At 28.1% G+C, this 15201-nt stretch overlaps 1 protein-coding gene across 1 annotated transcript in view; it reads right to left on the reverse strand.

Annotated features, from left to right (window-relative positions):
- The window catches only part of LOC101237115 (huntingtin), a 108662-nt gene that overhangs the window by 81107 nt on the left and 12354 nt on the right, over positions 1-15201 (reverse strand). Inside the window, exons 7-8 of the mRNA XM_065793347.1 lie at positions 5824-5965; positions 5392-5588 (exon numbers count right to left, since the gene is read on the reverse strand). Of these exons, the coding sequence (XP_065649419.1) occupies positions 5392-5588; positions 5824-5965 (339 nt within the window). The remainder of the gene's footprint in view (positions 1-5391; positions 5589-5823; positions 5966-15201) is intronic.

A 15201-nucleotide genomic window follows, 5' to 3' on the forward strand; every position in this document is an offset into this window, starting at 1 on the left:
TTAGATTGACATCTTTTCTTCTTTTAAAGTGTTCTATAAGCATCATACAAATCCAAAATTTTTGCTTTAGCCTTATCTTTGTGTTGAATTGCAATTCCAGCTTTATCCCATTGATTTTGAATTTCTGCAATAACCATGTTTGCTATAGCACCATTAAAGTTGACATGTTTAGCATGTTTCATGGGTCCTTCTATTATAAAGAAAAACAAACACAGGACATCTCCCTTTGATGGAATTCTTGATGGTAATGATTGAGTTAATGGTTTTCCTAATAACCAGATATCAATATCCTTTCTTAAAACCGACCTACCCATAATTGGGTTAAAGCAATGAGTAGTGACTAAGTAAAAAAGTGCAATACTTAAAATTTAGTTTCATCTAATATCCTAGTCAGTGCTCAGTTTCTCCACATTTACCCATAGGTACTTCTGATCACAGTTTGATCTCTCTAAAACTATTATCTCATTCCCCTTCATCATCTGAATCCCCCTATTATCATATCTCTGACAACTACCTTAAAGCTGACTGGGACTCTTTCCGTGATTTTCTTCGTGATGGCCCTTGGGTTGAAATCTTTTGTCTTCCTGATGACAAATGTGCTTCTTACATAACTTTTGTGGATTCAGGCAGGCATGGAATTTTTTATTCCCTCTCCACGATTCCAAGTCAGGTCTCACTCTTCTCCATATCTATCAGCAAAACAATTCTCCAGAAAACAGACGTCTGTTTATTACTGCTAGAAACCATTGTAAAAAGGTTTTTTCTAACGCCAAAGCCCGCTATTATCAGGTCATGAAATCTTGTATTTCATCACAAAAACTAAGCTCTCATGACTTCTGGAAAATCTTTAATAGTATCAATAATAAGGGCAAATCTGTAATTCTACCTCTCTTGTATGGTTCAGATTTTGTCACATCACTTAAAGACAAAGCTGAATTGTTTGCTAAGAACTTCTCAACAATACCATCTCTTGATTCCACTAATTGTGTTCTACCTGATATTGCCGTCAAACAGGTTGATCCATTGCTTGACATTCGCATCACTCCAGATTCTGTATCTAAAGTGATTTCCTGCTTAGACTCTTCAACAGCTTTTGGCCCGGACAACATACCTGTAATAGTCTTGCAGAAGTGTTCTCCGGAGATGTCGTCTATACTTTCAAAACTATTCAACAAGTGCTTATCAGAGTCTTGTTTTCCAGCCTGCTGGAAATCGGCATCTGTTATCCCTATCTTCAAAAATTCTGGAGAGCAATCTGATTCGTCTAACTACCGTCCCATTAGTCTTCTTTCTATCATAAGCAAGGTTTTTAAGTCTTTAATTAACAAACACTTAATTTCTCATCTTGAATCTAATAACTTACTTTATGACCATCAATATGGATTTCGATCTTCTTGTTCTACAGCTGTTTGCTAACAGTATTAACCGATAGGTTTTATCGTGCATCAGATAACGGTGGAGAGGTTAAGCCCATCACTCTTGACATTTCAAAAGCTTTTGATAAAGTTTGGTCTTTTCTATAAGCTTTCTTCTTATGGTGTATCTGGCAACAAGATTATTAAATCCTTCTTTTCCAATTGTGGTATAAATGTTGTCCTCGATGGACAACACTCTTCTTCTTATTCTGTAACTTCAGAGGTACCTCATGGTTCTATCCTTGGCTCTATACGCTTTTTAATTTATATTAACGATCTTCCAGATATTCTCATATCTAAGGTGGCATTATTCACTGATGATACTACCATTTATTCTTGTCATGATAAGAAGCCAACACTCTCTAATTGCTTGGAGGGGGCATTTGAGCTTGAAAAGGATCTCACTTCTGCTACAGCATGGGGCTCACAGTGGCTGGTGAACTTTAATTCAGATAAAACTCAATTTTTTTCAGCCAATCGTTATTGCAATAATCTAGATCTTCCTACTTTTACGAACGGTAATGTACTCGATGAGTCATCCACTCTTCATCTTCTACGATTAACTCTTACTTCTGATCTTTCTTGGAAACCATATATCAAATCCGTTGCAAAATTAGCATCTGCTAAGGTTGCATCACTTTATCAAGCTCAACTCTTTCTTACTCCGGATTCTATTCTCTATCTCTATAAATCTCAAATCCGGCCTTGTATGGAATACTGTTGCCATATCTGGGGTGGATCTTCTAATGATGCCCTTTCTCTTTTAGACAAGGTGCAAAAACTCGTTGTAAATATAGTTGAACCTGCTCTTGCAGCCAACCTCTAATTATTATCATATCATCATAATGTTGCTTCTCTTTCTCTTTTCTAAGAGTACAATGATGGGCACTGCTCTAAAGAGCTAGCATCTCTTGTGGCATCTGCTAAAACTCATTCTGGTTTTACTCGTCATTCAATTAAGTCTCATCCTGTTTCTGTGACTGTTTCTAAGTGCTCCAAAAACTCTTATTCGTCTAGTTTTTTTCCTCAAATATCAGTTCTTTGGACTTTGGAATTCGCTTCCTTCATCTTGCTTTCCTGATTTATATAATTTGCAATCCTTTAAGCTGTCTGTCAATCGTTATCTTGCTCTACAATCTTCATCTTTTCTCTTCCAGTAACTTCCAACTTTAATTAGTGGTTGCTTGTAGCCTTGTTGAAGCAAAGATGTTTAAAAAATATATATATATATCTTTGATAATCTTTGATAATTTACCTTAAAATAAATGATAGAATTAAAGAGATTTTAAAAAAGATATTATAAAAATATATTATTAAAGATAATATACATATTAAAAAATTAATTAATTATCAATTAAATATTATTATTTATAAGCTTTATTTATAAATTATCTATTTTTATTCATTAATTTATATTATATTCATGCTATAATTATTTTGTATCATTTATGTAATAGTTGCCAAAAATTTGTGTCAAATTTACATAAACGTAACATCGTAAATTTACGTAAAAAAATTTCAAACTACTTTTTGGGATCTGCTAAGGCTTAAACACTACTAAATTGCTTGAAATTTGTTTACTTATTCTAAAATAGATAAAGGAATGGGAAAACCAACAGGGAGCAAGATTTTGAGAATAAAAAATTTACACTATACATTTCTAGAGTACCCTAATATATATAATGTGTGTGTGTGTGTGTGTGTGTGTGTGTGTGTGTGTGTGTGTGTGTGTGTGTGTGTGTGTGTGTGTATTTATGTATGTATGTATATATATATATATATTATGCGGTAGTGGTGTAGTGGTAGAGCGCTCGCTTCATAAGCGAGAGGTACCGAGTTCGACCCACGTCCCTGGTAGTACCGCGCTCAACTTGTTTCTCCGCGCAGCGGCCTTGTTCGTCAAGGTTTGTGTTTCGGAGTTATAGAGTTGAGAGAGGGTTATAACCACAATTAAGTAGCCTCCTCATCTGTAGTGGCCTTCTGGGCCTTGGGGAGGTGAAATAACAATAATATATATATATATATGTGGGTATCATTAACTAACATATAATATACTAGTTACTGTAAACTGCAGTAAGAAGGATTAGCTAAATTTTAATATTTATATCTCTTCATATTAATACTGAACTTAATAGTAGTAGTAGAAGTGCCCAATGGAGCGTGTTTGATATGGAACCCTTGGGAGCCATTGCAACCAAGGTAAAGGCAAGAAAGAGCACTTTTATAAATAAGAAAATGTGAATGAAAGTGTATGCAAATTATGTACTGTTAAAACATATATCAAGTTAATGCTAAAACATATTAAAACATATATCAATATATCATTCTTCAAATTATGTAATATTAAAACCTATTAAAACATATAAAGTTTTACATGTTTCACTTTTACTTGAAAACTGCATTGCAGCAACACATCCACATAATTTTTTAACTTATAGAATTTGTTTTTATAGAATTTGATAAAGTTTTTTGTTTATTATATAGCATTTTCTTTTAAAAATTTTACAATCTTTTACACCTTAGTGACCAAAGTGGTTAGCTTGTAGAGTTTCTGATGCAAAGCGCCAAGGTTCAAATCCATCCATTGGTACCTTATTTATTTGTTTTTTAATCTTTTTTGATTTTTTTAAAATACAAAATAAAACACTTTTGAAATTTAATAGAGATTATACATATCTTTTATATTAGATTATATAGCTTATTTGTCATTTTATAAAGCTTTTTTATTACATTAAATAGTTTTAAAATTTTTTTCAGACAACATGCCTATGTGGCTGAAGTGGTAAGCTAGCAGAGTTTTTAAAGCAAAACGGTGTGGTTTGAATTTTACCAATTGCACTTTATTATTACTTTTTTAAATATTTTTCGATTTTTTAAAAACAAAATAAAGATTTTTTGAAGTTCTAGAAAATTTTTAAAAAAGCCTAAAATTTCTAAAAACATCTAAACACCAGGAGAAATTTGTCACATATATGTCATAATATAGATACTTATTAATGTGCTTAGGTAATAATAATAAGCTGTGAATGGTCTAGAAAAAAAAAAAAAAAGATCTGAAACTTAATAAAGAAAAAGTTTAGTAAGACAGTCCTGCAACTCAAGTAGGTGCTGCTGTGGAGGCAAAAAAAAAAAATGCCTGTAGCTAGAAAAAACTTTAAAACTATTTTAACAACTAAATGTCTTTTCGCTATATTTATCTTTTTGCTATAAATATATACGACCAGATTGAAAAAATTGAAAATATATTGTTTTAAGGGGCAGATTTGAACCCTTGCAAAATGACGCAGATGACAGAGCATTAAACCACTGATTTATTAAATTTATGCATCTAATCGAAAACTATTGTATAAACTCTTATACTCATTGCGATTAATCAATACTTTTCAAGCACATTCTCTAAATAAGCGCAGCCTTATTTTATAGCATCCAATATAACATCTAATATAATATAACAATAAAAAAATATGTTATATGCAAATGTAAAAAATCCACTTATAAAACATTTTATACAGGATCCTGTGTAATTATAAGAAAATGTTTCTAATAATTACAAGTCTTATTTGCTTAAACTGTTTTGTTTTGAACTTTTCTATTTATATTGTATTTAAAAAAATTGACAAGATTGAAAAAATAGGAAACATATTGTATTTTTAAACATATTAAACTTTCCTCTAAGATGATAAAAACATATTATTTTTATCATCTTAGAGGAAAATTTAAAACTTCTATTTTAGATTTTGCCCCTTTTTTGATAATTTTTGGTTGCTAAAATTGTCATCTTTTTAGTTCCGCCATTTGTATAGCGTTACATACAAACGTCTGTAAGTGTAAGTGTCTTTAACATATGTTGAGTTTGCAGACGATATATGAAACAATCGTGTATAACATATGTATAATATGGGTTAATATAATTCATGTTATATATGTATAACATGAATTATTTTGTTTATATAACTAAAAGGTTTTTAAAAAATACCTGCAAAAACTGTTTTTTTTCAAGTACTCTGTCTTTACTAAAATTAGCTGCATGTTTTGCTTTCTCTATTACAGGATCCGTATAATTAAGCTTTAGCTGAGCAGAATCACTAAGATTTGGAAGAATGCCACGAAAACATAACAATACTCCAAGAATAGTATTAGCTGGCATACTGGATGTTAAAGGTGTAACCATTCCTAAACATGTATTATTTTATAGGATTACATATTGATAATGATGATTATGATGATGATGATGAGGAGGAGGATGATGATGATGATGATGATGATGATGATGATGATGATGAAGAAGAAGAAGAAGAAGAAGAAGAAGATGAGGATGATGATGATTATGTGGAGGATGATGATGATGAGGATGATTTAAAACTTTACCATAAAAATACTTTAAAATAAAAAATAAAAAAACATGCACCTAACAACATGCTAATAAGCCAGCTGTAAAAATGTGTTGGTTTCCTAGAGTTCTCACAAAGACAGTCTAAAACACCTACAGCAGTACGGCGTAGTGATGCAGACGTAGATTTTATATTTGGCAAAAAGTTCTTCATCAAAATCTAGAGGGAAAAAAAGCAACATGTCAAACAAATGACAATGATGCAAGTTTGAATTAAGCACTTTAGGTAGTAAATGACCTGGGCAAATATTTGACTAAAGCCAAAGTTGTTTTTAATAAAGCAAAACCAGGGCTAGGACTGCAGAAATATTGATGCATTCTATAAATAAATTATCATTTACTGAAATTCACATTATATACAGTCCCTGGTCAAATTACCTCAAATTATTTTTTTTTGTTTTTTTTAATTTTCTAGTAATAAAACTATTCTTTTTAATAATATAATTATTTTTTGACATACACAAAATAATAATAAGAATATGTTTATTAACATAAATTTTTAATAATTGTTGATACTCCTGCATTTTTTAATAATCCAAAAAAGGATTAAGGAATACTTTAAATGTTCTAATATTTTGTTGATACTCACTTGTTTTTTACTACTTCACAAAAACAATAGGTCTTTTCTTTTAAATGTGTATTATGGTTCCAATGCCAAATAACATTTTCAATCAGTTGGGTCCTATTCATGACCTTTTTAAATTTTTCTCTTTAATAAACTCCATACATTTTTGAAATAGACTTAAATCTGATGATTAACAATGGATTTTTCAATGGCCATCGTTATTCTTTTATCTTTTGTTATGGGTGTCTTTTATAAATATATTTTAAGAAAACATACCAGAAAAGTAAGGAAGACAAAGCACAATTTTGCAAATTGTAAGATATATATATATATATCAGGCCTTGTTACGAGATTTCGCTGCGTAGCGAAAACGCGTAATGCATTTCTAAGTTACTCAACTCATCAAATATATTTTGCATCGTTAGAAGTTATATTGCGTCACTCGCATCTTTTCAAGTACCGCATTGTAATTAAAGTTATTTTATTAACGCCTTAAAAATCATACAAACAGTTTGTTTTTTTCTCACTATTACAAAAGTAACAAATAAAATATAAGTTCTTATATAAAAAATTTTTATTTTTATTATTTTTTTCAAATATGAACTAAATTTTACTTTGAAAAAAATATTTTTTTCATGAAACGTAAAATAATGTTTGTTTATTTTCTTATGATTTTTATGTTAATTTTCTTATGATTTTGGTTTTTGGTTATTTTATTAACTGTTAATAAATTTTTTCTTATTTAATATATGAACTCATTTTAATTTTTTTAAACAAGAAAGAGTTGTTTTTTTTGTTTATCAGTTACCGATAACATATTTGTGATCATAATTTAATTTTTATAAATTAAACGAACGTCATTAAAACTTTACGTTATTGAATTAACAATAAACAAAATATCTTATTAATAAAGTATTTACATCAAAATAAATCGTGCATTTTTTAAACTATTATGACTAAAAATAAATTTTATATTTAAAATAAATTTATATATTTAATTCCTTAAGATAAAACTTAAAACACCTAATTTTTTTAACTAATTTTAACAACAACAAAAAAATTATTTAACAAACTGTTTCTTTAACAAAAAATCTATTAGTTTACAATTGCGGTTAAATACTTACGACTTTATTTCTTCTGAATAAACGTCACGTTAACGACAATCAAAAGATAATTTAAATATTCTAAAAGATATAAGTTTTTGCGTAGCGCAAAACTGCTGAACGCGTAGGCAAATCGCCTTTTTGCAAGCAAAATGCGAGCTGCGTAGCGCTTCTTAACGAGGCCTGATTATATATATATATATATATATATATATATATATATATATATATATATATATATATATATATATATATATATACACACACACACATATATATCTAGTTTAGCACAAAAGTTTATTCGAGTTTTTCATAACTATGTGCCAGTTATTCTAACATTAAAGTTTAACGGATATAGATTTTAAGTTTATTTTTTTTTTGTGCTTTGCTATTAAATAAAATAAAATTGTCAATAAATTTGACAAAAAAAAAATTCACACATACTAAACTATTTCCGTAAAACTAATTAAACGTTATACAATATATTTTACTGATGACATAAAAGTTTAATTAAGTTAATTAATTATACATTTATCACACTCGATAACTAATTATTATACTTAATTACCACTATAAATTATAAATATAAAAGGTACTCATGATTCTTAAATGAAAAAAATAATTTTAAAATTACAAAAACATATTTTAATTGAAAAAAATTATTTAAAGAATAACTGAAATATTTTAAATTTCAATTCGTTTACAAATTTTTGGGTAGGAAAGCAACATTTGGGTAGAAAAGCAGTGTCAGAGAATATCAAATGGCAAATTATTTTACTGGTCAAATCAAAGAATCATAATAACGTTGAAATTAATTAACTTATGGGTGTTTCTGAACTTTGCATGCAAAAAACAGTGAAAGCCTTGGAGCTAACAGGTAATGTTGTTGACATGCCTCGTTCTGGAAGACCACTGAAGCTTTGTGACTGTGACAAAAGTAGCATATTCAGAACCAGTAGAAAAAACCCTAGGCTCAGCAACAAAAAGCTAGCTCAAATATTCAATCAATCTTTTTCTAATCAAAATGTAAGCAAAGAACTTGTTAGAAAAACATTAGCAAAAAAAGGTATTGGGTCTTACATTGCAATAAGAAAACCTATCCTGTCAAACACGGAAAAGACAAAAATAGTGCAAAAAACGTTTGGATTGGGCAGTTGAAGATTGGACAAAAGTGATTTGGAGCAATGAGTCAAATTTTCAGGTTGTGAACTGCAAAGGAAGAATACACGTTAAAAGATTTGCAACTGAGAAATTTTGCGAGTGCTATTTACAAGCAAGACAACAAGATGTTGGAGGCTCAGTAGGCATATGGGGATGTTTTTCCGACAAAGGCCTTGGTTTTTGTGAGTTGTATAATGGCCGTATCAACCAATATACCTACAAAAACACACTTAAAACACGTTTGATTCCATCGACAAGACAATTGTATGACAGAAGCAAGCAATATATCTTCCAGCAAGACAGGGCTCCAGCACACACAACACATAGTATAACAAACTAGTTTACTACAAAGGAGAAAAATTTGTTTGTAGGCAACCTAGAATATCAGATATCAACCCAATAGAAAATATTTGGTCATAGATCGACACTCAATAGATAAACCATCAATATCAATCAACTGAGCATTCGAAGCAACTGCTGAGTGAGTACTGGTTAAAAGATTCACATGAGATGTGTATGAAATTGGTCGAATCAATTCAGAAACTAGTTCTTCTTTACTATCGAGCATAAGGAGGATAATTTAAATGTATAATTTTTTGTGTTTTAAACCCTAACTCGATTAAACTTATGCAACTAATGTTATGATTATAAAATTATTAATTTAATTCTTTTGAATTACATTTTTAACTATCTTATCTTAATAATATTAATTGTATAGCTAATAGATTGTTCATATAAAAATAAAAAAAATTAATTAAACTCATTTTCCTGATTTTATTAGTTAAAAAACCCTGAAAAGTTTGATTAAAATCACCATCTTGATTAAACTTTTGTGTATAGCTGTATATATATACATATATATGTATATATATACATATATATGCATATATACACATATATACATATATATGCATATATATATATATATATATGTAACAGTTTTTCCTGGCCAGTCTCTGTAACATTTTCTGACCTTGAAAACAATTTTTTTTAATTAAAAAACCTAAAACTGACCTAGTGATTGTAAAATTAAAAACGACCATGCAAGAGTGTGTGTATATATATATATATATATATATATATATATATATATATATATATATATATATACTCTAGTGCTATTAGATGCACTTTTTCTACTTTAACGGGTTTTTTTTCGACCTAAAACAGCAATTTCATATATTTCAAGTGCATCTAATAGCGCTTCCGTTATAATATATACATATATATATATATATACATATATATATATATATATATATATATATATATATATATATATATATATATATATATGTATATATATATATATATATATATAGGCCTCAGGGGGAAGAAATAAGTGCAAGAGCAGCAAAAAGCTCTCCTAAAACAAACATGGTAAGTTATGCAAGCTGCTCCTCTAAACAGCTTTTTAGGTTTTGGTTTTTGCGAGAGCTATCTGTTTATTCATTTTAAAAAATTGCTTATTAATTGCAAAATTTTGGTTTTACATTTGTTAAAAGTTCACGGCGCAACAAGTTGTTTTTTTTTAATGGATGTTGACGTTTATATCTTTACTTAATGACGAACGTCTAATTTAAGAGATATATGTCATTTAAGGAAGTTTTATTTTCAAATAATTTTTATTTTAATTAATAAGTTATTAGTTTTTTATCATAAATATGTGTTTTTTATAATAAATATGTGTTTTTTATCATAAATATGTGTTTTTTATAATAAATAAAAAACTATCAATCGCATAATTATTTGGAAAAAAAATTCCTGAAGTAATGCGTGTGCTTTTAAAAATTTTAACCAAATGCTAACGTGTGCATATGCAAACATATAGAAACGTGGCGTTCATTTTTCTGTTTTTTTTGTATGTGGCATTCATTTTTCTGTTTTTTTTGTATGTGACATTCATTTTTCTGTTTTTTTTTAATCAAAAGTTTGCACTTTCGTAGATTTGACACGCTATGTCAAGCATATGTTTGTTACAATGATATTACAAGATTATATCATAACAAGTGTCATTTATTGCAGCATAAAAAAATTCTTTAGACATGCGTTGTTTTTACTGCTTATAAAAAAAAATTTATATTTTCTTATTGTAATAGAATGCAGACTTTTTAAGAAATGTTAAATATAAATATTAAAATGACTGCATTTTTATTTTAGTTACAATGATAATTATACTTTTAAGAGAGAAAAATTATACAATTGTAAAAGCCATAAATGACAGGAATGTTGCTTGGACCACAAGCAGTAGATAAGTTTTATAGAGAAATAACTTTAGCAAAAAAAGACAGAGTGATTTGGATGTCTAACAATTGACTAATCTGTTTCTCTGGAATGACAGGAGTAGTGTGGTCATTAGATTCAAAAGCCAAATTAGAGAAAAAGTTCTTTCCAAATAGTTCTGCCTTATTCTTGGAAAAGGTAACAAAATCTAGATCCATATATTAGACTTACCTTTGTTAATGACACTGTTGAAGGTTTTAAAAAACTCTGGAATCTAACTTCTGAGATACAAGATTTTGTAATAATGGAGCATCAGATAGCACCTTCTTACATTGATTTTGCAATAATAAAAAGACATTTGTTCTCAAGAGAGTTGTTCTTGTAAAAAAAATCTTGTAAAAAGATTACAATCAGAAATATCAGCTGCACAAGAAAGTGAAAGTGAAAATCAAGACGAGGTTTGAAATAAAACCGATAAAGAATAAAAGCTTCCATACCTGTTTGGATCCTGGAGATTATGCATTAAGCATAATTATCAGCACATAGTAGGCATAACTATCAGCATAATTATCAACAGAGATGAAAGTCGTCAACCTTAGTACCATCAGAAAGAAAATCACAATAGAACCTTAGACAGCTTTATGGTAGTAAGTAATGGGGATAAAGAAGAAGAAGTATCAATATGAAGTACAAGATAAGAGATTTAGAGAGATCATTGCATGGTTCAAACTACCTAATTAATAACAAGGAGAAACTAAACACAAACTAGGGTCAGAGATAAGACACAAAAGTTACTTTAAAGACCACAAGTGAGCATTGTTGAGGCCACAAGTATATTTTTTTAGGTACTTTAGTTGTGTTTTTAGTTATTAGAGAATATGCAGTTATGGAGTTGCCTTGGTCAAGCTAATTAACCCAAAATTGTAAGAAAGGGCTCCTTATGTGGCCTCAACAATGCTCACCAAAAACACTAACAGAGACACCATCCATGCACAATGTGGCATTGATAACACTCTGATATTTTACAGCTATTGATGGAATTAGCCTATCTGAAAGCTACCACAGAGTTCGGGGAAACCTTACTACCAGCTTCCTTCAAAACTATTAAACTAAGTTTTGAAGGAAGTACCCTCATCAAGAAATAGCAGGAAGAGTTTTTACAAGCAAAATCCCATGATTAAAGTCAAAAAGATTACGCATTCATCATCTTATACAAAAAAGAATCTAACACAGGTTTACATATACACTAGCCTACAAGATGAAGAAGAGGTGTAAAATTGGTCAACAGAATTTTTTTGATTACCCCTAAAGTCTTGCCTATGAGGCCTTCTACAAGACAGTAGCTGAATGCAATTAACATCTGCCTAAAATGAGAATTTTATTGAGACACCATCTCAAGCTTTTACTCAACCAAGGGCCCCAAGGCAGAGACACTTCAAGTCAGAGTTTACTTCTCCTAGTCTTTGCTTAGAAAAGCAAATCCTAGAAGACAATAGGACATGGACATATAAAAATATTGAAAAAATTAAATGGCATGTTCCAACTACAAATTTTAAAGTACCTATTTTAAGAAGACCAGATCATCACACTATTACCTATTTCAAAAATGATCTTCATGAAAATTTCTTTACAAATCGAGTATTAAAACTATAGAACAAACTGCCAACTTGTTGAATTGCAGTTTGAAATAAGTTCAAAGCGAAAATAGACATGCTATGTTTTGCAACCTAATTTTTGGTTTTAATAAAGTTATTTTTGTAAAATCTTGTAAAACCTGTTTTGAGGCTGTCATAAGGTTGACTTGACATTGACTCTTAACAGAAAAATATATTATTATATTATCAAACAACGTATATGACCAAATTTGTAGCAAGATGGAACAAAACTAAAAAAAATTTTGTAACAGACCTGTATAAGTTTTTTTTTTAATGATAAACTGATGTTGAAAAGTAATTGGATTTTTAAATAAGTACATCTAAAAAGACAATCTACTTTCTTGTTCTTTTTTCATTGTAAACTTCAAACTTTTATCTTATTTTTTAGGATGATTAAAAAATTCTTGGGCTTTATATTCAGAATTAAAGATAGCAATTATTTCATCTGCATACCATTGATAAAAAATTGGTTCAGAAGAGGGATAACTACTGTATATAACTATAACCCCTGTTTGCTCATGAAATCTAATGAAAATATTAGTTAAGATGGGCACTATAGGAGAACCCATTGCAGCATCATCTGTTTGATCATAATATTTTTTGTTAAATAAAAAATGGGAACCAGTTAAAATCTGAAGTAATTTTGTAAACTGAGTTTTAGAAAATTGTTTTAATCAAGTTTTATTTTTAAAGAACAAATCAGTTGCTATATTGATGGTTTCAAATATAGCAACTGATTTGTAAATAAACTTTCAACTTTATATGAAACAATAAATGTCCTCTTATAATTCTATAAACTAAGCCTTATTACATTAAGCCTTATAACATTTTGTAAAGATTTTATATAGTCAATTTTACTAAGAACAACTATACCATTTCTTTTGTCTGGTCAAATAATGATGATGTTTTTATTTTGTCAGAGTTTAATATTTTATGTTTTCTTAGACAACACTCAAATTAATAATACTTTGCTGAGATTGGATAAAGATATAAAAAGGCTTTTTTTTGTTTTACAAAACAATTGATTTCTGAAATTAAATTAATAATACTTTGCTGGGATTGGATAAAGACATAAAAAGGCTTTTTTTTGTTTTACAAAACAATTGATTTCTGAAATTAAAGCGAATTGATAAGAAAATGAACCCATCTATTTCTACCTTGGGCAAAAAACCCAAATATAAAATATTTCAAGCTATATAAAGCTATATTGGAACTTATTCTAATTATTCAAAAATAAAAAATAAAAAAAATTGTTAATAAATATTGCAAAGATGTTCTAATAAAATTAACATTTAATACTAATAAAATACAAAATAATTTTTGTTTAAAAAATCTACTTTCTAAGCAACTTAAATCTCATGTTGTAAATTTTTACAACTTTTTTTGCGCTGGGTTGCCAGTTAAACTGGAGAAACTTTCAGACATTTAACAATTAGGATAAATGAGCACCTTGGGGCTGATAAAAAATCCCATGTATATAAACATTTAAATTTTAATTCTTTTGAAATTTTGAATACTGCTCCAACTAAATATAAATTAAAGGTAAAAGAATCACTCCACACTAAGTGAGAAAATCCCTTAATAAACAAACTTTCCATTGTACCATTAACTTATCTATTTAATTAAAATGACAGTTTATTTTGATTATATTGATTGGTTATTTACTGAGTCATTTTTTAACCATTTTTATTGGTTTATTACGTATATTTTTTGTCCTTTAATATTACTCTGTAAAACCTCTTTTTCATGTTTTATTGTAAAACCTTTATATCTAATATTTTTCGCAAACCTGATGCAAAGTTGGGAAGTTATTTCTGATCTTATTTTTCCAAATTCCAAGGACTGATAATATATATATATGTATATATATATATATGTATATATATATATATATATATATATATATATATATATATATATATATATATATATATATATATATATATATATATATATATATATATATATATATATATTTAAACAACTTTAAAAAGTATTCTACACAATAGAGTGCTCAATGTTCTTAAAAGAACAGAGCAATTATATTAGTCTAATATATATATATATATATATATATATATATATATATATATATATATATATATATATATATATATATATATATATATTTATATATACATATATACATATATTTATATATAAATATATATATATATATATATATTTATATATACATATATTTATATATAAATATATATATATATATATATATATATATATTTATATATTTATATATACATATATACATATGTATATATTAGGGGTATTCAAAAAAAGTGAATTTTCAAATCTAAAAAACCATACCCCCTAAATTTGGGGCAAATATATAAAAAATGCGCCTCACAAAGTTTGAGCGCTGTCCGTTCACTTTTGACCCCCCCTCAAGCTAATAATTTAGGGGAAAATTGACCGAAAAGTGGTTGTTTTCGGGCGTCTTAAGGGAGGGGCAATTTTTTTTTTCTGCTATATATATATAGGCCTATATTTTTGTTTAAAATATATGGTTTTTTCCTTACTTCTCAAAAATCTATGTTTGGTAATATTGAAAATCATGAAAATTGGTATTTCTTTAAATATATTTTCTGTTATGCCTAATGTTATATACATATAATTTTGTGTAAATTCTGAATTTAAAAAACTTTAAATTTTTCTAATAAATACAGATTAG

Source organism: Hydra vulgaris, chromosome 03, assembly GCF_038396675.1.
Source record: "Hydra vulgaris chromosome 03, alternate assembly HydraT2T_AEP".
NCBI classification, from domain to species: domain Eukaryota; kingdom Metazoa; phylum Cnidaria; class Hydrozoa; order Anthoathecata; family Hydridae; genus Hydra; species Hydra vulgaris.